Raw genomic sequence first — 27,332 nt, 5'->3', positions numbered from 1 at the left:
TGTTTTTATGTAATTTTAATTATGCTGTATGAATTAGCAACCTGCATTATTCATTTAACATCATCAGCATCTTTCTACGTTACGATATGCTTTTTGTAGACTTTTTAAATGGCAACATAAACATAATTATGGAGGGCATCAGAGTCCTCTAAGGAACTTGCTAAACATACAGATGCCTGGTCTTATTTCCAGAGCTGCTGATTTAGTAAGCTTACAGTGAGACTGTGGATCTGTATTTTAGCAAGTTCGCTAGATGATTTTGATGCAGTGTGTCAGATAACCAACATGTGTTACATTATACAGCCATTTCCCCCAGGATGGGCACTTGGGTTCTTTGCTGTTTTTATAAATGCTAAGATAAACAGCTTTGCATAAAATTGTCTCACATTTAGAATGAAATACAGAAGTATTTTTAGAAGTATATAAGAATTACCCTGATGAGTATAACATGCCACCTGTGTTCTGTATCTGTATCCCAGAGCAGTGCCTTTGCTGGGTTACCTACCTCAGGACCTGATCGGAACATCGATCCTAAGCTACCTGCACCCTGAAGATCGTTCTCTGATGGTTGCCGTACACCAAAAAGGTCAGGACCTACTCCTTTATAGGAGGAAATGTTTTTCTCTAATTGATTTGTTCTAATTTTTCTTTTCATCTCATTAGAGCACAACCTTTAACCAGAGAGGCATTATATTGAAGCTGCTAAAGCAATTGTTTTCTATTTAAACATACTAAAACAGGCTAGGCGCAGTGGCTGACACCTGTAATCCCAGCACTTTGGGAGGCCGAGGTAGGCAAATCGCCTGAGGTCAGGAGTTGGAGACCAGCCTGGCCAACATGGTAAAACCCATCTATACTAAAAATAGAAAAATTAGCCAGGCGTGGTGGTGCATGCCTGTAATCTCAACTACTCAGGAGGCTGAGGCACAAGAATTGCTTGAACCTGGGAGGCAGAAGGTGCAGTGAGCCAATATCGTGCCACTGCACTCCAGCCTGGGCAACAGAGCGAGACTCAATCTCAAAAAAACCACTAAAACATTTACAAATAAATGGCTTTTGTTTTTTTTTTTTTTGAGACGGAGTCTCGCTCTGTCACCCAGGCTGGAGTGCAGTGGCGTGATCTCGGCTCACTGCAAGCTCCGCCTCCCGGGTTCACGCCATTCTCCTGCCTCAGCCTCTCCGAGTAGCTGGGACTACAGGCGCCCGCCACCACACCCGGCTAATTTTTTGTATTTTTAGTAGAGACGGGGTTTCACCGTGGTCTCCATCTCCTGGCCTCGTGATCCGCCCGCCTCGGCCTTCCCAAAGTGCTGGGATTACAAGCGTGAGCCACTGGGCCCGGCCAATAAATGGCTTAAAAAGGACATTTGTAATCAGTATCTGTGTTAAGTAAATCCTATTTTTGTCTTCTTCTTTTATATAGTCTTGAAGTATGCAGGGCATCCTCCCTTTGAACATTCTCCCATTCGATTTTGTACTCAAAATGGAGACTACATCATACTGGATTCCAGTTGGTCCAGCTTTGTGAATCCCTGGAGCCGGAAGGTTTCTTTCATCATTGGTCGGCATAAAGTTCGAACGTAAGCCAGCAGTTTTCATATTTTTTAAAACATCTCTTGTATAAAATAATATTCCTTAGCTTATTGACTGCCCTCTGACTCAGTTGACACATAAACTAAATAAAGCACAGATTTGTTTTCGGTGCTTTGGGGAGATAGTTTGACAGTGTGTACCGTGAGCCTTAAAACAAGTCATAATATCGCCTGAGGTCAGGAGTTGGAGACCAGCCTGGCCAACATGGTGAAACCCATCTATACTAAAAGTACAAAAATTAGCCAGGCATGGTGGTGCATGCCTGTAATCTCAGCCACTCAGGAGGCTGAGGCACAAGAATTGCTTGAACCTGGGAGGCGGAAGGTGCAGTGAGCCAATATCGTGCCACTGCACTCCATCTTGGGCAACAGAGCGAGACTCAAGCTCAAAAAAACCACTAAAACAAGTCATAATATCAGCCTTAAAGTAGCTTAAATGTCCATCATTAAGTAAACTCTGGAATATTTGCTTGATGTATTATTATATTGGTCAATGAAAATTTTTGCAGATATCACATAACATGGAAAAATATTTGATTTTTAAATACAAAAATCGCATACAAAATTATTTATACCTATGATTATAATTATCTTTGAAACAAACATACTATGAAATAAGGAAAAGAGAATTGAAAGGAAATAAAATATGAATTTTGGTTAAGTGTAGGTACTAGGACCTACAGGTGTTTTTTTTCTTTTTTTTTTTTTTTTAAGATGTCTTTAGTGAGCGTGTAAAACTTTTTATATCAGCCTTCTGCCATCAAATTCCACTTGTTTGTGTCTTTTTTTTTTTTTTTTTTTTTTTTTTTGAGACAGGTTCTCACTCTGTTGCCCAGGCTGGAGTGCAGCGATGCGATCACAGCTCACTGCAGCCTCAACCTCCCCTGGCTCAGGTGATCCTCCCACTTCAGCCTCCCGAGTAGCTGGGCCCACAGGTGCGTGCCAACACATTCAGCCCATTCTTGTATTCTTTGTAGAGATGGGGTTTTGCCATGTTGCCCAGGCTGGTCTCAAACTCCTGCGCTCAAGCATCCTCCTACCTCAGCCTTCCAGAGTGCTGGAATTTTGAAGGTGCGAGCCACTGTGCCCAGCCTGTGTCCATTTTTTAATACTTCTTTTCCTGCCAGCACAGCTGACACCAGCTTGTTTGCTTGCTGTTGCCCATCCACATAACAGCATCATGTGGAATGGAACAAGACCAACCTGGCCCACGACTTCTTGTAGGCTACAGTACCCCCAGGCCCTTGAATCTTTAGTCCTTTTTTTTTGAGACAGGATCTCACTGTGTCACCCAGGCTGGAGTACAGTGGCGTGATCACAGCTCACTGCAACTTCCGCCTCCTGGGTTCAAACGTTTCTCCTGCCTCAGCCTCTCCAGTAGCTGGGATTACAGGCACACGCCACCACACCCAGCTCATTTTTTGTATTTTTAATAGAGACAGGTTTCATCATGTTGGCCAGGCTGGTCTCGAACTCCTGACCTCAAATGATCCACCCGCCTTGGCCTCCCAAAGTGCTGGGCTTACAGGTGTGAGCCATCACGCCCAACCCTTTGGTCCATTTTTAATTGAACTCTAGGCCTTTTGACCTGGCTCTAGCTTTCCCTTTGATGTCTATCTTTTTTAAGCATGGAAATTTTACTTCAGTATCATGCTGAGATCGAGAAGTTACGTTTTTTTGGTATCTTGTTATACAGCATTGTCTACATGAACATGAAACTGAGAATAGTAGATCTATCAGTAAGACGTATTTGATCACCTGTTAATATTACAGTAGAGATGATGCAGAGCCATGGTGAGAAGAGGTCTCAAGGTTGCTCTTACCTCTTTCTACTCCAGGGTTTGGCCTCTCCGCAGAGCACGGCTAGAACTTAATGGAAGAAATGGGCTCCTGGCCGCCCTAACTCATGAGACTGATTTGTGCTAGAAAACGAATTTGAGTATTAAGAAATACAGCTGCCAAGTAATTACCATTGGTATTGCTCAGAAAGGACTTTGTCCCTTCTCCCCACCCCATACCCCCCAAGTATGGAAACCTATTGGGAAATGAACATGAAGTCCGATGGTTGCTTGGCATGAATGTAGGAAACCTCAGCCAGTAAGATGCCTTCATGAGGCTTCCATCTGGGGCTCGTTGATGGTCTGTGTTCCCCTGCCCCAGTCAGGGTTAAAGATACGGCCTAGATTTCTGAAGCTCTCTTTTCAGTTCTTTGATGAAATATATGTGAAATTACCCAACATATAATGAATATTCAGAATGTTTTCAGTATTTTAAAAAATTACACCAGTATTTACATTTTAACGACAAAGATTATGTGAGGGAAGGGATTTAAGGTCTAGTACGTATTAATCTCGCTCATAAAATAATAATTATTCATTATATTTATAAAGTATAAAGCTCTGTGTAAGACAGTGTGCCGGGCCTTGAGAATGTGATGGTAATCAAAACGTTCTCTTTACCATCAGGAAACCCACACTGTAATGGGAGAGACAGTAAATAAAAATGGCACTGTCATGTATAACTAGAGTTTGGTAAGTGTGACAGTTGAAATGGGAAGGGGGCTGCGAGACTGTTCAGCAAGGGACCCTGCCTGTATCTCTCTCAGTCCTTCCCAGCAGCACTGCCGGCGGGCAGGTCAGGTGTCCTCAGCTCTCATTTTACAGGTAAAATCCATACTCGGTAAACTAGAGTAGCCTTCCCAGGGATCACTTCGGGAGGAGTGAAAGTGGAGACTGCAGCCAAGTTTTCTCTCTTACTCCTACTTCACTTCACATACACAGCAACATAATAAATACTTCATGGTATTTTTGTTGCTATTTCATGAAGGCTGTCTCCTTATTGCCTGCAGATTAATCAGTTTTGCATTACATAATTACTGATTTAAAATACATTTTAGTGTCTCATGCTTATAATCCCAGCACTTTGGGAGGCTGAGACAGGAGGATCATTTGAGGCCAGGAGTTCAAGACTGGCCTGGGCAACATAGTAAGACCCCATCTCTACAAAAAATTTAAAAGCAAAAATTAGTTGGGCATGGTGGTACGTACCTGTAGTCCCAGCTACTTAGGAGGCTGAGGCAAGAGGGTTGCTTGAGTCCAGGTGTTCAAGGCAGTAGTGAGCCAGAATTGCACCACTGCACTCCAGGCTGGGCAAGAGAGCAAGACCCTGTCTCTTAAAAAAAAATATATATATATATATATATATTACATACACACAAACATACACATATATACACAATTTAGTTTTGTAGAAATTTTCACGACTAGGAATATGTAAATCTCATAAAGCAATCTGTTCTATTTCCATTTCACTCAAAAAACAAATTCCAAATACCTCTGAAAGGTTTTCAAGCTCACAATGTGTTTATGTTAGGAACCAGGTGTACTTTTATTCCCAGATCAATCAATAATGTATTTGTTCCTTTAGCAAATATGTAGTGAGTGCCTGCTATGGACCAGACACTGTTCTAGGTACTGAAGATCCAGGAGTGAACAAAATAGACAAAATACCTCACCCCGTGGTGCTTAATCTGGCAGTGGCATATAGGGAGAGACAGTTACATAAAACGTATAGTGTGTTAGGTTGTGAAATAAGGTTATATATTCAGGTACTGCTTGCCACAGACATATGGTGTACCTGACGCCATGCAGATAGATATTGATCTAGATACAGTCTAGATGCTAAGTGAGAGAAAGGCAATTGGTGCAGCTGTTCCACTGTGATGGGAATGTGCAGGGTGAGTGAATAGTCCCTACACGTGGAGATATTCCTGACTGCTTTTATGACACTGTCAGCATCCTGTGATTTTCTTGATAATTTCTGCCTTTGGGAAACTGTTTCAGTTTTTAGGTAACTGAGCTGCATGTATCAGTTGAGAAACGGCAGGCTGGCATAATGGAAAAAGGACAGCCCAGGCTTGGGGGTCAGACATAGGCGGATTCAAATCCTAACTGCTGCTTCTCGGTTATGTGAGCTTGGGCCAGTTCCTCAGACTATCTCATCCCCTGACTTTGTGTATTGGGGATAATTCCTACTTTCTGGTTGTTGTGAGAACTCCGTGAGCTGATGCAGCTGATTCAGTATGCCTCATGAATGGGACTTGCTTTACCAAGGTACCCACAGGCAGTACAGTGTGGTGGCACACAGGGTGGACTCTGGAGCCCAGACTCTGGTCCCTTCGTCAACACCTGCTTCCCCCTTACCTGCCAGGCCACCTGGAAAAGGTATTTAATCAGGTGAAGGAGAAAATACGTGTAAAGCACTTGGAATAATAAGGATTTTCAAAATGTTAGGTATTCTTGTGTGTTATAAAAACTAGTACAGGCTGGGTGCGGTGGCACACTCCTGTAATGCCAGCACTTTGGGAGGCCGAGGTGGGTGGATCAGTTGAGGTCAGGAGTTCAAGACCAGCCTGGCCAACATGGCGAAACCCTGTCTCTACTAAAAATACAAAAATTAGCTGGGCATGGTGGTGGGCGCCTGTAATCCCAGCTACTCGGGAGGCTGAGGCAGGAGGATCTCCTGAACCTGGGCGGCAAAGATTGCAGTGAGCCAAGATTATGCCACTGCACTCCAGCCTGGGTGACAGAGCAAGACTCCGTCTCAAAAAAAAAAAAAAAAAAAAACAGTACAGTGCCTGTCACATAGAAGGTCCAAGTAAACATCAGTTCCTTCCCTTCTTTGTGATCCTCTCTGTTGGCATGTGTGCCATTCACTGTATTCAGGTCATAGATTGAAGATGCTCTAAAATTTGAGTATAAGACCGAAGGTATTGTAATAGCTACATTTTCACCACTAGGGTGGGTTGCAGAACCGTCTTAATTAGATAGCTTAAGTGTTAGGTGCAGTAAACATTAAATGTTTGGAAAACTTGGGGTCTTTAAAATTCTTACAGTAAGTTACTCAGTTACTGTCAAATTTTGAAACCAGTTATTTGCTGAAGATATTTTAGTAGGTAAGGAGGTTACTTGTCCCTGATTTTAAATTTGTACATATATAGCACTGAAACCATTACAGAAAGATGAGTGCTTTAGAGAAACTTAAGGGGCCTGTTAATGTCTCATTTGTTTCTTATTATTTTCTGTACCTTCATGAATAGAATTCTAGCCTCATATTTTCTCTTTGGAGTCAAAGAATTGTTTTGTAAAAGCATAGATCTATTCTTGGAATAGTCTATTAAAAATCATTTTCGACTTCATTTAAATTGTTTGACTCAGTCTCTCACTGGGCATTTTCTAGGAGCCCACTAAATGAGGATGTTTTTGCTACCAAAATTAAAAAGATGAACAATAATGACAAAGACATAACAGAATTACAAGAACAAATTTACAAACTTCTCTTACAGGTAAGGTGAGATTTTTAAAAATGCAAAATTCCCTGAATTGTGTTTTGTTTTAATGCTCAGTAAAGTCACTTCACAAAAATAAACTGTAAAGGGAGACAAATCTTTGCCCTCTACATTCCATAAATTTTTGTCTTTCTCTTTTCGTTTTTAAATTAAATTTTATCCTTTGTTCCTTATTCTGTGTTACACAGAATATTTTTGTAAGAACCCATTGTAAGACAGCAAACCATGTGACTGAGAGAATTATTGCATTCCAGAGGCACCAGCGTGCTCAGCCTTTGGGTTTTGGCGTCAGGATTTTTTAAATAATTTCAGTTTTAAAGATGGGAAGAGAGGGATGGTAGGTCTCAGTTTCTCTTAACTATTGTAAGGTAAAAGTGGGAAAATGTATGTGTTGAAATAACCAAAGGTGTTTTCTACAAGAGATTCAATGAATAAGTGGTAAATAGAACTAATGGTGTCACGTAGAGTAACTGTCCTCGGCGGTTTTCAGAATGTCTCCCATAAAATCTCTAGGGTGCATGAGACACCTGCCACATTCTTGGAAAAAGTATAATATATATTTAGTTTGTTCTCTCTATTCTAAACTGGGCATAAAGAACTAGAGTTTATTTTCCTGTTTTAAAAAATTAATTATACTGTGGCTTTTTAACAATGTGTTGTCCTGGAAATACCTACCTAGACTAGAACATAAGACCTTGCCCTTGAGAATTACCGAAATGACAGAGGAGTGCCTTTTGTGTCAGCGTCAGCATTAAAAAAACCAACCTGCACACACCTAATTTAGGATTTCAGGAATTGTCATCTTAATTTTTACATGATTCTAGGTGAGCTCTGAGGTGGCTGCATTTTAACACCCAGCAATTCTGGACTTGTTCCTCTTTGTCCTTCCAGCCAGTTCACATGAGTGTGTCCAGCGGCTACGGGAGCCTGGGGAGCAGTGGGTCACAGGAGCAGCTTGTCAGCATCGCCTCCTCCAGTGAGGCCAGCGGGCACTGCGTGGAGGAGACGAAAGTGGAGCAGGTGCATGGGCTTATGTCACATTCTTATCGTGTTTTCTGTACTACCTCGGTTCTGCATGTGGTGACATCTTAGTATATATTCCTGACTTGAAGACCTCATCTGATAACAGATATTTTCATCCATTTTGGTTTGGAAAAAAAAAGTCTGTAAAAAGAAAATATCACCTTTGGAAAGTGATATTTGAATTAATTGTATGCGTTCTAAAAATCAGCATATTGTGAACAGATTTATTTAGAATTTGTTGGTACCAGTATACTGTGGCATGGTGCAGGAAACTGAATTAAAGTGATTACTGTGCTTCAGTTATTATATCTTCACAGAAACAGAAGCTAAGTGTATTTTCTTTATGTATCTTTTAGTGGACATTTTTATAATTTTTGAAACATATTTTATCATTCCTTTCCCTAAGATGACCTTGCAGCAGGTCTATGCCAGTGTGAACAAAATTAAGAATCTGGGTCAGCAGCTCTACATTGAATCAATGACCAAATCATCATTCAAGCCAGTGACGGGGACACGCACAGAACCGAGTGGTGGTGGTGAGTCAGCGAATGGTGGTGGTGAGTCAGTGAATGGTGGTGGTGAGTCAGCCGGCAGCCCCAAGGATCTCCTCCCATGGGCTGTCACTGTCTGCATAGACGTCACGTATGTGATTCGTGAGCATAAAGTCATGACCCTGTGTTGCTGCTTTTCATATTTCTTGATTTGCCTAGATAGCAATAGTAATAGTAATAGTAGTAATAATAATGGCAGCAGCAAATACTGTTCTGAAAGGAAATGGTATTAGAATGTATTTGTAATAGTTGCAGTTCACTTTTACTGAAGAATTAACTTTTCTGTAAATACCAACAAATTATAGATTTCCCTCCCTACATGGGCATCTCTTTAAACAAAAAGAGTGGATTTTAGAATGCATTTTAAATAATGAAGTATATTAAAATGAAAATCCCTTTCTGTCATTTCAAACAAAATCTTTGTGACCTAAATTCAGTGAAAAACTTTGGCTCTTTTCTTGACATGTATTTACTTTTCTCAAATACAAGGTAAGGAGCACTCAAAAAGAGCTGGATCACTAGTAAAACTGGCATCATATTGAAAAGTTAACCTAGTTGCATTGTATGGCATAGGGGAAGTTCAGTAATATAGAAATCAAATTAGATTGACATTTAAATTTAGCTAACTTTCCCTTCATTTTTCTTCCTGAATGTTAATATAATTTGGAAGTTGTGATGGATCTTGGTCACTAAATGTTATTAACCTCTATCATTTTCAAATGTAGACGTTTTACACAGTGGGGTGAAATTTCTAAGGTCAATAATGATAACAGCTATATGCTTCAGGACTTGACATGATTTACGCCACAAAAAGTCAAACTGCTGCTCCCATAGGTGACATCACTGGGAACCTTCTTAGTTTGTACTGCTGTAACAAAATACCTGTGACTAGATAATGGATAAAGAACAGAAACCTATTTCTTACAGTTTTAGAGGCGAGGAAGTCCAAGATCAGGGCACCGGCAGGTTCAGTGTCTAGTGAGGACCAGGTCTGTGCTTCTCAGAGAACATCACTTCCTTGAAGGGGACAAATGCTGCGTCCTCACATGGCACAAGGGACAGAAAGGCAGAAAGAGACTTAGCTAGTTCCTTCTAGCCCTTTTGGAAGGTTGCAAATCCCATTCATGAGAACAGAGTCCTCATGACTTTGTCACTTCCTAAAGGCTGTGGCTGTTCACTGTCACATTGGGTTTTAAGTTGCAACATAGGAATCATGGGGGACACACACATTCAAGCCATAGTAGAGCCCATAGGACTCCCCAGATAGAGCAAGTCCTGTTCTTTCATTTTTTTTCTTTTCACCTCAATAGGAAGTTGAGCATTCCATTGGTTTCTTCTGCTGTTACATGTAAGGGCACAAGATAGGAATAACAGCTGCTTTTTTTATTGTCCCTTGAAACCCCCACATTTCTCTTCTGCAAAAGAATTTATCTTAAATACAATTTTTACTATATAGATTATTATTCCATGTCCTAGCAGAGAGAATTCTTTTAGGAGGTTTTTAAAGCTGAAGTCTCTAAATGTTTTTCTCACTGTCTGGTCCTGCTAGTCCTGCTCACAGCTGCCTGGGCCTAGGATCTCATGGTAGTATCACAGTTTCACACACTGACCTCTGTCCTCATCTCTGTATAGCTTCCTTTCTCACTTGCTGCATTATTCAATTTCTTATCATCTACCATGGATCTTGTAATGCCATCGGTACTATTTTTTTTTTGAAGGCTATATCTTTAAGTAGACAGCAATATTCCATCATTGACTTTTTATAAAATTGAAGCTGCAGGTGGCCAGGCGCAGTGGCTCACGCCTGTAATCCCAGCACTTTGGGAGGCCGAGGCGGGCGGATCACGAGGTCAGGAGATCGAGACCATCCTGGCTAACATGGTGAAACCCCGTCTCTACTAAAAATACAAAAAATTAGCTGGGCGTGGTGGCAGGCGCCTGTAGTCCCACCTACCCGGGAGGCTGAGGCAGGAGAATGGTGTGAACCCGGGAGGTGGAGCTTGCAGTGAGCCGAGATCGCGCCACTGCACTCCAGCCTGGGCAACAGAGCGAGACTCTGTCTCAAAAAAAAAAAAAAAAAAAAAAAAAATTGAAGCTGCAGGTAACTCCGTGTGCTTATGCAGCTACTTTAGAAACTGAAATGTTCCCACTCCTTAGATAGATTCTTACATTTGGCTGTAATAGCACACACAGGATGTGACTTTGGAGAAGAAAGAAGATCTCTTGCCATTTGGCACAGCTTTGGAGAACCAATGTTTCTGGGAGATCTTGATTTTATTAACATTTGGAGACCTACAAGTTTAAAGAGCTACAGAAACCTTTATACTCTTTGCTTGAGAGACATGAGGATGCAACTTAAAAATGTTATAATATAAATGTTAGAAATTGACTAGAGATATATACCAATGAAAAGGAAAATGCTTAGTTAAGCATGATCATTGTTTACATGTTATAGGAACTTAAGTTTAAAATTTATATTTACCTTTCTTACAACATAAGAGCAAATAATGCTTTAAAGAGAGATTTTAAAAGTTAGTATGAGTTAATATGGGAGGGCAAGGAATAACAGGGATATGTAAAGCCCCTTCAGCTACATGTACAGAGGCCAACTGCAAGAGACATCATTGAGGAAATCTGGGAAAAGTAAGTGTCCATGTCTAGGGTGATGTAATGTCTGAAGGAGAGAAGATGACCCATAAGCTGAACAGGTTCAGAGTGAGATTGCTTCCAGTTTCTGCTCAGGGATGTAGAGAGCCAGAAACAGCATCACCCCAAACTTAACAACAGAAAAATCTAGATGAAAGACAAGTTCAAGACCTTTCTTGACTTCAGAGTGCTGAGGTTACAGAGCAGCCAGCAGGCCTAAAATCTAAGGAGAGAAACATATTTGCAGGGAGGAGCAAGATGCAGCACTGGATTCCAGTGCACTGACAGCCTGAGTTAAGTAACTTGCAAAAGACAGACCCTCTCCAAGGCACAATGCCAAGGAAAGACCAAAAGCTGAAAGTGGAGCAGATATTGAGAAAAAACAAAAAAATTATCCACCAAACCAGCCACCAGCTGAGACAAGAAGTATAACTAGAGGAATTTGAAAGCTGTTGTACATGCTGTAAAACCATTACAATACTCAAACCTGCCTAAAAAATAGGTTAATTCAGAGGTCTAAAAGAAGGAGAGGCATGCCCGGTCTCTGTGTCCTACAGAAGTTACACAGTTCTCAACAAGAAATTATGTAGCATATGATGGGCAAGAAGGGAAAAAAGAAACCTCCCAAGAGACGAAACCATCATCAGAACAAGACTCAGAGAGGACACAGAAGTTGGAACTATCTGACAGAGAACGTAAAATAATTATGAATGATGTATTAAAGGCTAGTGGACAAAGTGGGCACCATGCAGGACTGGGTGGGTAATCGCAGCATAGAGATGGGCATGAAAGAAATCCTCAAATGGAAATGTAACATCTGTAACATCAATGCCAGAGATGAGGAACGCATTTGATAGCACTCAACACAGCCTGGAAAAGAATCATTATTCAAGCTGAAACAGAGAAAGAAGAATGAAGCAAACAGAATAGAGCATTCTAAGAATTTGGAGACAGCCTCAAACTATCCAACATAGGTGTAATTGGAATCTCAGAAGAAATATTTGAAGAAATAACAGGAATTTTCTACTGAGCCAAAGACCATCAAGTAAGTTAAATACAGAACAAAAACAAAACACTTGGGCATATCATATTCAAACTGATGGAAAAAAGAAAATCTTGAAAGCAGAGAAAAAAGACAGATTACATACAGAGAAACAAAGATAAGAATTATAACAGACATTTCTTCAGAAACCATGCACACTAAAAAGACAATAGAGTAGCATCCTCAACCAGAAAAACTGTCAGCACAGAATTCTGTACCTAGTGAAAACGATCTTTAAGAAAATAAAGGTGATATAAATATTTTCTCAAACAAAAATCATGGGAATTTATTTCCAGCACACTTATTCCATAAGAAATGCTAAAGGAATTTCTTTTTTTTTTTTTTTTTTTTTTTTTTTTGAGACGGAGTCTTGCTCTGTCACCCAGGCTGGAGTGCAGTTGCGCAATCTCGGCTCACTGCAAGCTCCGCCTCCCAGGTTCACACCATTCTCCTGCTTCAGCCTCTCCGAGTAGCTGGAACTACAGGCGCCCACCAACACGCCCGGCTAATTTTTTTGTATTTTTAGTAGAGACGGGGTTTCACCGTGGTCTTGATCTCCTGACTTCGTGATCCGCCCGCCTTGGCCTCCCAAAGTGCTGGGATTACAAGCGTGAGCCACCGCGCCCGGCCAGGAATTTCTTAAGACAGAAAGATTATGATACCAGACCAAAAACTTGGATCTACACAAAGAAGTGAAAAGCACTGGAAAGGGAATAAATGAAGATAAAAGAAATTCTATTTTTTAATTTTTAAAATTACTCATAAAGATAATGGACTAAAGCAAAACCAGCAAACTGGATTTATAGCATATATAAAAGTAATCTTTGTAACAACAATACTACAGAGAGTGGGAGGAAGGTATTGGGAATATACTGTTATTAGGTCTTTACACTGTATTTGAAACACTATTTTATAATTTGGAGGTAGACACTAAGTACTCAAGAATATATATTGGAAACTTTCGGAAAACAATTCGAAAATATTTTTTAAGTATAAATAATAAGTTAATAGAGGAGGTAAAATGGAATTTAAGACACTTAACCCAAAATGGTGGTCAGAAACCAAATGGACTGAAGCTGGGAGTGGTGCCATGTGCCAGCTACTAAGAACACTGAGGTGAGAGGATCACTTGAGCCCAGGAGTTCAAGTCCAGCCTGGGCAACGTAACCATACCTTATCTCTAAAAATACACTTAAAAATAAATAGCAAATGGAACAAATAGAAAACAGCTAGTGGCTGGCATATTTTAATCCACAACATCAACAATCACTGAATGTACTGAATATGATATGAATCATATTCAATTCAGTTATTCATATTCAATATTAATCTCAGTACACTAATTTACAAGACTGAAATTGTCAAATTGGATGAAAAAATCTAGCTACATACTATCTACAAGAACCCATTGTGAAGATAAACAGGTTAAAAGCAAAAGAGTAGAAAAGATATACCATGGTAACACAAAAGAAAGTGGGAAGCTGTATTATTACACAAAGTGAACTTCAGAACAAGGAATGTTAGCATAGTTAGAAAGAGAGACTGTATAACAGATAAAGGAGTTGATTCCTTAATGTAAGAACAGTCTTACATGTTTATGTATCTAATATCAGAGCTGTTTATTCTCTAACCATAATGGATTAAACTAGAAATCAGTAACAGAGGTATCTAGAAAATCCTCAAATGTTCAGAAATGAAATAACTTCATACTTGCAAATAATCCGCAGGTCAGAGAGGAAGTTTCAAGGGAAATAAAAACATTTTGGGCCGGGCGTGGTGGCTCACGCCTGTAATCCCAGCACTTTGGGGAGCCGAGGTGGGCAGATCACGAGGTAAGGAAATCGAGACCATCCTGGCTAACACGGTGAAACTCTGTCTCTACTAAAAATACAAAAAAAAAAAAAAAAGAAATTAGCCAGGTGTGGTGGCACACACCTGTAGTCCCAGCTACTCAGGAGGCTGAGGCAGAAGAATTGAGTGAACCTAGGAGGCGGAACTTGCAGTGAGCCAAGATTCCGCCACTGCACTCCAGCCTGGGCGACAGAGTGAGACTCCGTCTCAAAAAAAAAAAAAATTGAACAAAATGAAAAGAGAACATAAAATATGTGGGATATACCTAAAACACTGCTTAAAGGGAAATTTACAGCATTGAGTGTTTATATGGAAAAAAGAAGAATGGTCTCGACTCAGTAATCTAAGCTTCCTCCTTAAAAATAAGAGAAAGAAGAACAAATTGTATCTCAAGTAAGCAATAAGAAGGAAATAATAAAGACCAGATATCAATGGAATTGAAGAGAAACTAAGTTAAAGGGTAATAAAATTAATAAGTCTTTAGCCATACTGAACAAAAGAAAAGAAAGGAAGGACAGGTTGGGCTTTATCAAAATTTAAAACTTCTCCTTTTTGAAAGAGCTGATAACTGTGGCCATACCACCCTGAACGCACCCAATCTTATCTGAAAGACATTGATAAGACAATGAAAAGACAAAATAGTTGCAAATGATATATACAATAATGAAGTTATATCCAGTGTACATAAAGAACGCTCAAAACTCAAGAAGACAACCCAATTAGAAACATTTTTCCAAAGAAGATACATAAACAGCAAATAGCATATGAAAAGATGCTGAACCTAAGTCATTAGATGAAGAAAATGTAAACCATATGAGATAACACCACACATTTGTGAGAATGGCTAAGGTTTTTTTAAAAAACAGTACCAAGTGTTGGCAAGGACACAGAGTGACCGGAGCACTCACCTATTGTTGGAGGTAATGCCAAATTGTACAGCCACTTTGGGAAAGTTTGACATTTCCCATAAAGTTAGACATACTCTTACCACTGTAACTTAGCAATTCTATTCCTAGTGATGTACCCAACTGAAATAGAAACTTAAGTTCACGCAAAAACTTGTACGTGAATATTTATTACACTGTTACTCTCCAAACACAGAAACCCAAATGTCATTCAGCAGGAGAATGGATAAGCTATGTATATCCACACAGTGAAATACTACTTAACGGTGAAGAGAAATGAACTTGATTCACAGACCATTGTATATATAAATCTTAAATACGTTTCATTAAGTGAAAGAAGGCAGAACCAAAAGGTTACATATTGTACAATTCCATTCTGGAAAAGTGTTCTTTCTGGAATGCTCTAGCTCTGGAAAACAGATCAGTATTTACTATGATTGGGTAGAGGAGGAGGTGACTACAGAGGGACAGCTGTAAGAACATTTTTAAGTCATTGAAATGTTCTTTTGGTTACTGTGGTGATGGATACACACCTTTCCATGCATTTGCCAAAACCCACAGATTTGTGCACTCCATCTCACCCCAAAATGCAGAGAGAACCCAAGATGAGATGCAGGCGTTGACAACTGAGTCCAACTGCATTACAGATGACAGGCCTAAACACACGGAAGGGGTGGGGAAGAACGGAGCTCAGTAGCTTTGGAAAACAGTGCTTCAACTGGATCTCCTAGGGCTAAATACAAAATTATGAATGTGCACAAACACTATACTCAAGTTGGTGTATTCGTTTCCCACCAGAGTACGGGTTAGCAATTCCAAAGCAACTTTATACTAGGGTTGAACAAATTGTGGAAGCCGCTATAGATAACGATAACCAGACTCCTCACTATCAGAGGAAAGCCACACAAAGTGGAAGGGAAGGAACTCCATGGTGCTGGACTGGCGAGAACAGTTTCAGTGTGGACTCATGCCTCTTTTGTTTAATATACAGAGGGATGGATAGACACGGGTCAGTATACTATACCAAATAAATAAAGAATAAAACAGATGGTTCAGGCAAAGATTATCAAGGAATGAAACTAGAGGTGAAAGGTTAATGGGGAACTTAGTAGTTAATTATGTAACTCAGTAGTTAATGACATAATTGGTTACTCCTTCCTTGAGAAAGTTTTCATTCTTGGTCACTGTGAGGCCGAACCTTGCAGGATTTTCTGTTATCTTTCCAGCTGCCCTTTTTCAGTCTCCTTTATTGGCTCAATGTCCTTTATAGGAAGTTTTTAGTGCTGAAGCCTGGAGGTTTTTTCTCCTCTCTGTACCTACATCTACAATGATGTCCACTTGCCACATTTGGCAATTTAAATTCAAATTCAATACAATTAAAGGTAATACAATTAACATTTAGTTTCTCAGTTGCTCTAGCCATATTCCAAGTGCTTAATAGGTACGTTAGCACATACAATACTAGTCAGCACAAATAATCCATCAGTCATCACAGAAAGTTCTGTTGGACACAGGCTCCACGTGGGAGATGCGGTGTACTTCACACAGCATCACGTAAGACGCGCAGGTCTTCCCACATTCCACCCTTAGTGATTGCCAGGGTTGATCAGTTGTACAGGCAGCGTCAGCTTAACATTGGAAAGTTCCCCATCAACCGTAAACCTATGGTTTCATTCCTTGATAATCTTTGTTGGAAATTTTTGTTTCATTCCTTATTTTTCTAAATACAATTGTAGCCATCCTATGTGTAATGTGCTGTGCACCTTATTTTATTCACATTATTTGTTGTGGATATCTTTCTATTAGTGCATTTTAGATCTGCACTCATTTTTAATAGCTGCATAATATTCTATTGATATATACATGATAAAGTGCCATGATTTAATTTTGGTAAGAAAGTATATGTTCTTAATTACATGCTGGGTACTTTTAGTTGTACATCCCTTTATTCTGTTTCAGGTGAATGTAAGACCTTTACTTCCTTCCACCAAACACTGAAAAATAATAGTGTGTACACTGAGCCCTGTGAGGATTTGAGGAACGATGAGCACAGCCCATCCTATCAACAGATCAACTGTATCGACAGTGTCATCAGGTATGAGACCGCAAGTTTAGATACCATGTAAGTCTGTTCCAGAAGCATACACTGTCACTGTAGAGACTTTATAGAATTTTTAATAGCTGCTCTGACTTGGTTTTTCATTATAAATCAGTAGATGTTTATGGCATGCCTAACACATACGCTGAACATTTCAGAAGGCACAAAAAGCTAGAAGATGCATCCCTTCTTTGAAGGAACTGTGGTATAGTTCAGAAGACAAGACCTAATTTTGTCAAAATTAAATGGTGTAAGGCAAGCTTGTCCAACCCATGGCCCACAGGCTGCATGTGGCACAGGATGGCTTTGAATGCAGCCCAACACAAGTATGTAAACTTTCTTAAAACGTTATGAGATTTTTTTTGTGTGATTTTTTTTAGTTCATCAGTTATGATTAGTATTAGTGTATTTTATGTGTGGCCCAAGACAATTATTCTTCTTCCATTGTGGCCCAGGAAAGCCAAAAGATTGGACGCCTGTGGTATAAGATATGAAGGTTAATTCAAGACTACAGTAAAAGAAATGTTAGAATCCAGTGATGGAGGTTGGGATGGTCAGGGAAGACTTTATCAAAGAGGAAAGTAGAAAGTATCCCAAACACAAGTGGCATGAGAAAAGCAAAGAGGTGGGAAATGGCACAGTTAGGGAACAGGTAAGAATGTGTGGCCTAATTATGTTGTTACAGATACCTGAAGAGCTACAACATTCCAGCTTTGAAAAGAAAGTGTATCTCCTGTACAAATACAACTTCTTCCTCCTCAGAAGAAGACAGACAGAACCACAAGGCAGATGATGTCCAAACCTTACAAGGTAACAAGAATGCCCCTCAGAGTTAAATTCAAAGAACTGTAAATACATCCTTCTTGTTTCTCTTTAATGTCTTACATTTATTTTGTTGTAAGCATAAAATTCTGGTTTCATATTACCTCTTTATGGCCAGTAAGGTTTAATTTCTCAGTTACAAACTTCTGTAAACTGGGTCTTTTATATAAATTTCTCGTTGGAATGTTTCTTTTCACTGTCGGTTTCTCTTACACCACCAGCTGGTTTGCAAATCCCAGGCATACCTAAATCAGAAATGCCAGCAAATGGACGGTCCACAGACACAGGAGGAGGAGCTCCACAGATCCTGTCCACGGCGATGCTGAGCTTGGGGTCGGGCATAAGCCAGTGCAGTTACAGCAGCACCATTGTCCATGTCCCACCCCCAGAGACAGGTACCACACTCACCTCTTACTTTGAAAATATACTCAACTTTAACTACATTGTGATGAGAAAACAAAAGTCATGAATACCATTTGCTCGGTTATAACTTCTAAACTACACATTTTTTCCTTTCTTTAGTTCAGTTAAAGTATTTCTGGAAACATTATCATGTTTATGTTGGTTACATATTTTGGACAGTATTTCTCAGTTACGTTATTTGTCAGTGAAATCAGTTGACACATATAAAGCACTTAATACAGTACCTAGTAGGTGGGTATTAGTAAGCCCTCAATTAGTGTTAGCCATTATTAATGCAATTATTGATGGGACTGTGTTAGGTTACTTCCTTGCTGACTTTTATTTTTATTTTATTATTTTTTTTTTTTATTGAGTTATTAATCTGTAGTGTTTGTTTTTGTTTTTTTTTTTTTTTAAATCTTTTTATTATACTTTAGGGTTTTAGGGTACATGTGCACAATGTGCAGGTTTGTTACATATGTATCCATGTGCCATGTTGATTTCCTGCACCCATTAACTCGTCATTTAGCATTAGGTATATCTCCTAATGCTGTCCCTCCCCCCTCCCCCCACCCCACAACAGTCCCCGGAGTGTGATGTTCCCCTTCCTGTGTCCATGAGTTCTCATTGTTCAATTCCCACCTATGAGTGAGAACATGCGGTGTTTGGTTGGTTCAACATACGCAAATCAATAAATGTAATCCAGCATATAAACAGAACCAAAGACAAAAACCACATGATTATCTCAACAGATGCAGAAAAGGCCTTTGACAAAATTCAACAACCCTTCATGCTAAAAACTCTCAATAAATTAGGTATTGATGGGACGTATCTCAAAATAATAAGAGCTATCTACGACAAACCCACAGCCAATATCATACTGAATGGGCAAAAACTGGAAGCATTCCCTCTGAAAACTGGCACAAGGCAGGGATGCCCTCTCTCACCGCTCCTATTCAACATAGTGCTGGAAGTTCTGGCCAGAGCAATCAGGCAGGAGAAGGAAATAAAGGGTATTCAATTAGGAAAAGAGGAAGTCAAATTGTCCCTGTTTGCAGATGATATGATTGTATATCTAGAAAACCCCATTGTCTCAGCCCAAAATCTCCTTAAGCTGATGAGCAACTTCAGCAAAGTCTCAGGATACAAAATTAATGTACAAAAATCACAAGCATTCTTGTACACCAATAACAGACAAACAGAGAGCCAAATCATGAGTGAACTCCCATTCACAATTGCTTCAAAGAGAATAAAATACCTAGGAATCCAACTTACAAGGGATGTGAAGGACCTCTTCAAGGAGAACTACAAACCACTGCTCAATGAAATAAAAGAGGATACAAACAAATGGAAGAACATTCCATGCTCATGGGTTGGAAGAATCAATATCGTGAAAATGGCCATACTGCCCAAGGTAATTTATAGATTCAATGCCATCCCCATCAAGCTACCAGTGACTTTCTTCACAGAATTGGAAAAAACTACTTTAAAGTTCATATGGAACCAAAAAAGAGCCCGCATCGCCAAGTCAATCCTTGCTGACTTTTAAAGAATATGTTCCTTTCACCTGCATTTCACCATCCTGTATTGTTGTGATGAGCTCAGTCACACATACATTCAGATTTTTGTATTGGTGTGATGGCAATGAATAGAGGACTTTAAAACTCTTCATTTAACACCATAATTTCTTGGTAAATTATTCTACTTTCTTATTCCTCTTTATTGCCACTTGTCCTTTTGACATTTTCATCACTCATAACAATTTGGGTAGATGAAGGAATGGTGACGAATATGTTAAATTGGATTTTCACATGATCTCTGCTTTATCTTTGCTAGTCTTCAGTGGCCTATCAGCTAATATGTGTTGAGCCATTTCTGTGTGCCACTGTCTTCTCTTAGTTCTTCACTGGTGTGATCTCATGAAATCTTTCCAACAACCTGTGAGATGGAGAGCGTGGTATTGACAGATCTGTGGATTGGTGAAGAAAGATCAGAGAGCATTACGTTTCTAATTAGTCAAAAGTAGACTTTCACTGGAACTGAGCTAGCCCCTCCACAGAGGAGCATATGCACATTTTTTAGTGTGCCTTTTAATATTTTGCATTCCTGTGTGGGCATGTAGCTGTTCATAATACAGCCCATACAGGAAGGGAGGGTATCACCCAATATGAAAAGCTCTTTTTTTTATATTCTGCCACTCTGCTTTCTATACTCTGCTCTTATATTACCATTTTTAATGAATTTATACTAAAGTCCGTATGCTTTAGGAAATTTTTACTGCTGTTAGTTTCTTCTGATCTTCAATCAGCCTCAACATTTACAGGGCCACATCTTTATTCCATGGAGAAAAAGCAGAATCAGAGCCCAGATATTCCTTAAAACATATCTCTATGTCTTTTGCTTTCTGAAAAGCTTATATTCATTAGCTCAGTTTGCATCCTGACTCAGATGAGTTGTGTCTAAGGACGATGGTCACAAATGCATTTCCTTGCAAGTTAATATCTTCATTTTATGTGTGGAACAATTAAGCCACAAATAGGCAAAGTAACTTAACTTGCCCAATATCACACAGCCCTGAGTAGTAGAGTAGGGAATCAAGTGTTGACCATTAGTCTCTAGGATCATTGCCATTACAGATATTTTGAACCTAAAGCAGGGTCTAATTAAGATGGAATGTAGGCCAGGCACAGTGGCTCATGCCTGTAACCCCAGCATTTTGGGAGGCCAACACAGGAGGATTGTTTGAATGCAGGAGTTTGAGACCAGCTTGGGCAACATAGTGAGACTGTCTACAAAAAAATTAAATTTTTTTTTTTTTTTTTTTTGAGAAGGAGTCACCCAGGCTGGAGTGCAGTGGTGCGATCTCAACTCACTGCAGCCTCCACCTCCGGGATTCAAGCAATTCTCCTGCCTCAGCCTCCCGAATAGCTGGGATTACAGGTGCCCGCCACCACGCCCAGCTAGTTTTTGTATTTTTAGTAGAGACAGGGTTTCACCATGTTGGCCAGGCTGGTCTCGAACTCCTGACCTCAGGTGATCCGCCTGCCTTGGCCTCCCAAAGTGCTGGGATTACAGGCATGAGCCACAGTGCCCAGCCCTAAAATAATTTTTTAAAAGATGGGATATGAGATACAATGACTAAGCCAATCAATAAAATGAAATTTTAAAATATACTCAATCCCAAAGAAGAGCAGGAAAGGAGGAATAGATTAACAAAAAAGAAGCAGAGAGAACAAACCAAATAAGATAATAGCTCTATATCCAGCTATGTCAATAATGACATAAAATTGACTCAACACTTCAATTAAAAGGCAAAAATTGGGCCAAGCATAGTGGTTCACACCTGTAATCCCAGGGACTCAGGAGGCCAAGGAGGTAAGACTGCTTAAGGCCAGGAGTTTGAGACCAGCTTGGGCAATACAGTGAAACCCCATCTCTACAAAAAATGTTTAAATTAGCCAGGTGTGGTGAACCACACCTGTTGTCCCAGCTACTTGGGAGGCTGTGGCAGGAGGATCAGTTGAGCCTAGCTTGAGCCCATCTTGGGTTCGTTGCTACAGTGAGCTCTGATCACATTACTGTACTCCAGCCTGAGTGACAGAGCAAGACCCTGTCTCTAAAAATAAGTAAATACATGAAAGGCAAAAATTCTCAAAACAGATTTTAAAAAATCAAGAGCTAACTATATGCAAAATACAAATGAAATTCACAAATGGATTGAAAGTAAATGAATGGAAAAAGATGCACAAGTGAAACAGTAAGCATCAGAAGGCTGCAGTGCCTTATTAATATATGTAAAATAGATTCCAGGACATCTTTTCATAATGACAAGGCGGTCAATTCATCAGGAAGACATAACAGTCATAAATGTATATTCACTAGTAACAGCTCTGAAAGCTGTGAAGCAGCCGGGCACGGTGGTTCACGCCTGTAATCCCAGCACTTTGGGAGGCCCAGACGGTCAGATCACCTGAGGTCAGGCGTTCAAGACCAGCCTGACCAACATGGAGAAACCCCATCTTTACTAAAAATGCAAAATTAGCTGGGCATGGTGACGCATGCCTGTAATCCCAGCTACTCAGGAGGCTGAGGCAGGAGAATCGCTTGAACCTGGGAGATGGAGGTTGCAGTGAACCAAGATCACGCCATTGCACTCTACACTCCAGCCTGGGCAACAACAGCAAAACTCCGTCTCGAAAAAAAAAAAAAGCTATGAAGCAAAAATAAGGAAATAGACTTTCCATGATTATATTTGGAAAATTGTACACTCCCTCTCTGCAACTGATAAAAACATAGAGAAAAAATAAGAAACAGATGATCCATACAACACTATCAACCACCTTGATCTAATTGACAGAGAACGTGAGACCCAGTAACTGCATAATCCACAACCTTTTCAAGTACACACAGTATGTTCACTGAGAAATACAACATGTTGGGCTATAGTATGTCTCAGATTTAAAAGGATTGATGGTGTGTGAACTGTGTTCTCTGGCTAGTGAATTAAATTAAAAATCAGTAATAAGATGTTTCAACCCAAATGTTTATAAATCAGACAACACATTTCTAAGTGTGATTCAAAAAAGAAATCACAGAGAATCAGAAAATATTTCCAAATCAATGATACTGAAAGTATAGCATACTAAAATGTATGGAATACAGCTAAAAATGGGGCCTGTAAGAAGATCAATAGCTTTAAAAATGCTGTTAGAGAAGAAATGTCTCAAATCAATGATCTAAAGTTACGGTTTAAAAAGTCAGCAAAAGAAGAGTGAAATAAGTCCAAGACAGAATGAAGGAAATAATAAAGACAAAAGCAAAAATCGACAAAATAGAAAACAGACAATAGAGAAAATTAAAGCTAAAAGTTGGTTCTTTGAAAAGATGAACAAAATTGATAAACTTATACCAGTATAGAGTGGTCTTGGTTCATGTAGCTGTACAGTGAGTCTTGAAATCAGGTAGTTTAAATCCTTCAGCTTTATTCTTCTTCAAGATTGCTTTGACTGTTAGGTCTTTTGTATAAACTGTAGACTCAGTTTCTCGGTGCCTTTTTTCCTTATTATGGGGTTGTATTTTCCTGCTTCTTTGCATGCCTGGTGATTCTTTCTAATTGGATGCCAGATACTGTGAATGGGTACCAAATATATTTGTATTCCTATAAATATTCTTGATCTTTATTCTGGGTCCCAGTGAAGTTACCTGTAAACAGATCGATCCTTTCAGGCTTTGCTTTTTAAATTTGCTAGGCAGGACAAATAGTGTGTAGTCTAGGCCTATTTTTCCTCTGCTACCAAGGCAAGACCTTCCTGAGTGCTCCTTGTGGTGCCTCAGGAGTTAGGACAGTCTCTAGTCTGGCAGATGGGAACTGGCACTACTCTGCAGCTTGCGTGAGCTTCAGCTCTTATTCCTGCTAATCCTCTCAGATGTTTTTTTCCTCCCATGAATGCCCTGGTGAGTCCCTGGAAACCCTCCAGGCTGCACGCTGGGGCAGTCCTCGGGCTCACCTCCCTTGTTTCTTATCCTCGGGGGTCACTTTCCTTCAGTGTCTGAAACCTATTATTTTATATATTTTGGCTTTTTTTTTTTTTTTTTTTTAATCTCAGGAAGGTAAGTTTGGTCCCTGTTACTCCAACTTGGCCGGAAGCAAAGCCCCCTGTGGTACTGATTTAGTCACAGGCCACTTCTGGATGTGGAGTGGGCCACACCCACCCAAACCACCCAGATAACTGCACCACAGGGGTGAGCCGGAATGGATATTGGGGGAGCCCTCTACAGTGTCCACCACAAAATCTTTTGTTGTTAGAAGTAATTTTTTAGAAGCAACCCCAAAATAGATATAACCATTCTATATCAATAAAAGTAATTTTAATGTACAACTATTATATATCAATAATAAAAAAGAGGCAACCCAAAATCCATCCACAGGTGTTCACTTTAGTAAACTGTGCTATTCATATAAACTGGAACTCCGCAGCAGTGTAGAAGTATGAGACAACTGTCTAGCCACTGATAAAGTTCTCCAAGGGATATGGTAAAGTGAAAAAGGTGCGTTGATGACTAATGTACATATGTGCCTTTGGGTAAAGATGGGGTCAGAGAGGAAGATAATCCATATTCATCCTTGTTCATATGTAATAAACTGGAAGGGCCGGGTACGGTGGCTCATGCCTGTAATCCCAGCACTTTGGGAGGCCAAGGCAGATGGATCACCTGAGGTCAAGAGTTTGAGACCAGCCTGGCCAACACGGTGAAACCCCGTCTCTACTAAAAATATAAAATTAGCCCGGTGTGGTGGCACATGCCTGTAATTCCAGCTACTTGGGAGGCTGAAGCAGGAGAATCACTTGAACTCAGGAAGCAGAGGTTGCAGTGAACCAAGATCATGCCATTGCACTCTAGCCTGGGCAACAAGAGCGAAACTCCATCTCAAAAAAAAAAAAAAAATTAATTTAGCCAGGCGTGGTGTGGCGCACGCTTATAGTCCCAGCTACTTGGGAGGCTAAGGCGGAATCGCCTGAACCTGGGAGGCAGAGGTGGCAGTGAGCCATGATGGTGCCACTGCACTCCAGCGGAATGGTCTTCTGCAGGGGAAACAAATGAGAACTAGACAGAGCGTGGACAGGGATGAGGGGAATTTACTACATGTCTTTATTAATACTTCCTGGTTTTTGAACCACATGAATATATTACCTATTTAAAAGGTAAGTTCAAAGACAAAAAGAAATTTTGAAGAATTCAAGGAGAGAGAAAAATGTTTCCAATAAAAGCAAGATTTAAATAAATGTGTACATATTATTACAACTGTAAAATGTATGTGCATTGGTGCAAAGAATATAAAGGAAGACAGAAAATCAAGAATTTCTGTGCTAGGCTAATGAAGATTTTTTGTATTCCAGCAGTTATAATAATGTTTGTAAAAATGAAAGGCAGTTAACAAAGTAAAATAAATAAATACAAATAATTGATAGGAATTAAAATTAAATATGTCTTCTTCCACCTCAGCCAGGGATGCCACCCTCTTCTGTGAGCCCTGGACCCTGAACATGCAGCCAGCCCCTTTGACTTCGGAAGAATTTAAACACGTGGGGCTCACAGCGGCTGTTCTGTCAGCGCACACCCAGAAGGAAGAGCAGAATTATGTTGATAAATTCCGAGAAAAGATCCTGTCATCACCCTACAGCTCCTATCTTCAGCAAGAAAGCAGGAGCAAAGCCAAATATTCATATTTTCAAGGTACGTAAGTTTTTAAAAATAAATGCCATTAATCTTTGTAAATGTTACAAACTATATCTAAGGACCAGGAGATAAGGAGTGAACAACAGGAGTTTTACTTGTAAGAAACTGATGGAGAGATGCTGAAACAATCCATTTACATCAACAATTTAGGTAAATTCTTTCTTAGATCCTAGATCTGAGAAACTTCTTTTGTGAGAAACTGATCGAGAGATGCTGAAATAAGTTTATTCGATAGCAACTATTTTTATCCGGAATTTTGTTCATCTTTTTAGAGCCACTTTTTGCCATTCTGGTAGTATTGGCAAATGCGCATTCATTTGTCAGCTACCTATAACTACCTGTAAGTGGCATCCTTCTCTTCTTTTTGGGTTTAATTTTCCATAATTTGTCTCTACCTTTATCCTTCCAGGAGATTCTACTTCCAAGCAGACACGGTCGGCCGGCTGCAGGAAAGGGAAGCACAAGCGGAAGAAGCTGCTGGAGCCGCCGGACAGCAGCAGCTCGAACTGGGGCTCTGGTCCCCGCAGGGGAGCGCATCAGAACGCACAGCCCTGCTGCCCCTCCGCGGCCTCCTCTCCGCACACCTCGAGCCCGACCTTCCCACCTGCCGCCATGGTGCCCAGCCAGGCCCCTTATCTCGTCCCAGCTTTTCCCCTCCCAGCCGCGACCTCTCCCAGAAGAGAATACGCAGCCCCCGGAACTGCACCGGAAGGCCTGCATGGGCCGCCCTTGTCCGAGGGCCTGCAGCCTTACCCAGCTTTCCCTTTTCCTTACTTGGATACTTTTATGACCGTTTTCCTGCCTGACCCCCCTGTCTGTCCTCTGTTGTCGCCATCGTTCTTTCCATGTCCATTTCTGGGGGCGACAGCCTCTTCTGTGATATCACCCTCAATGTCCTCAGCAATGAATCCAACCCTGAACCCACCCCCTTCAGTCACCAACCAAAGGAGAGAGGAGGAAAAGTGGGAGGCACAAAGCGAGGGGCACCCGTTCATTACTTCGAGAAGCAGCTCACCCTTGCAGTTAAACTTACTTCAGGAAGAGATGCCCAGACCCTCTGAATCTGCAGATCAGATGAGAAGGAACACGTGCCCACAAGCTGAGTATGTAAGTGATGCTCATTTTCAACACTCAAGTGAGAAAGTGAATATCTTACTAAAGTTAAGGTGGTCGCGTTGGGACTCAGCGCTGACATCCTCAATAGGTAATCTGCATGGCTACTGTGAGTGATCCTGTTAGCCTAATTCTGTGTAAACACGAAACACATCTGCCTGGCTCTGTTTGGAAAGTAGACACGAAAGAATCATCTATATTCTAGTTTCTTACATACTTTGTGAGGTTTTTTCCAAAGTGCTATCTTTTAAGTTTTCATGTGAACTGGATTCCCTCCACTCTTTAAAATTCGATCCAGGTATTACGTGTAAGTGTTCATTGCCTATAATACGTATTTGTTTACTTACAACCGGGGTTATGGTCTGGTAAGATAGGAATAAGCCATATTGACAATTTAACGATTGTACTTCATGCACAGTCACAGGACAACAGGTGTGTATGAAGAGGTAGGAGCTATTTTATTTGTTGTTATCAGTAGAGTAGGCAGTTCCTAGTTTCCCACTTAAACATGTCATTTTTTCAAAACCAAAAGCTTTTTTGGTCTGCTTCCTTTAACTTTTCTTCCGTTTGCCTAAAAAGCCATTCTCAGGTTTATTTAGCAGGTTAAACTTTGGAATCTGATGTTCCTGTATTTAGGTATAGAATCCAAGGCAAGTGTGAATATTTACACAGATTTTTCTTTGACCTTCTCTTTAAGGTGT

General features: G+C 40.2%; 1 protein-coding gene across 14 annotated transcripts in view; it reads left to right on the top strand.

Moving 5' to 3' along the window:
- PER3 (period circadian regulator 3) overlaps window positions 1-27,332 on the top strand; it is a 62,679-nt gene that overhangs the window by 18,371 nt on the left and 16,976 nt on the right. For 9 of the 14 annotated variants that reach the window (XM_055261228.2, XM_063631932.1, XM_055261222.2 and 6 more), the window contains exons 9-18: window positions 480-586; window positions 1,424-1,580; window positions 6,831-6,936; window positions 7,831-7,959; window positions 8,369-8,519; window positions 16,917-17,052; window positions 17,741-17,865; window positions 18,099-18,272; window positions 25,285-25,515; window positions 25,928-26,625. In XM_055261228.2, the coding sequence (XP_055117203.1) occupies window positions 480-586; window positions 1,424-1,580; window positions 6,831-6,936; window positions 7,831-7,959; window positions 8,369-8,519; window positions 16,917-17,052; window positions 17,741-17,865; window positions 18,099-18,272; window positions 25,285-25,515; window positions 25,928-26,625 (2,014 nt within the window). The remainder of the gene's footprint in view (window positions 1-479; window positions 587-1,423; window positions 1,581-6,830; window positions 6,937-7,830; window positions 7,960-8,368; window positions 8,520-16,916; window positions 17,053-17,740; window positions 17,866-18,098; window positions 18,273-25,284; window positions 25,516-25,927; window positions 26,626-27,332) is intronic. The other 5 variants (XM_055261226.2, XM_063631934.1, XM_063631933.1 and 2 more) reach the window with 1 other exon arrangement.

Source organism: Symphalangus syndactylus, chromosome 22 (genome assembly GCF_028878055.3).
Source record: "Symphalangus syndactylus isolate Jambi chromosome 22, NHGRI_mSymSyn1-v2.1_pri, whole genome shotgun sequence".
Classification (NCBI taxonomy): Eukaryota; Metazoa; Chordata; class Mammalia; order Primates; family Hylobatidae; genus Symphalangus; species Symphalangus syndactylus.
Note: the sequence above shows the minus strand (reverse complement) of the source record. Positions and strands in the feature narration are given on the sequence as shown.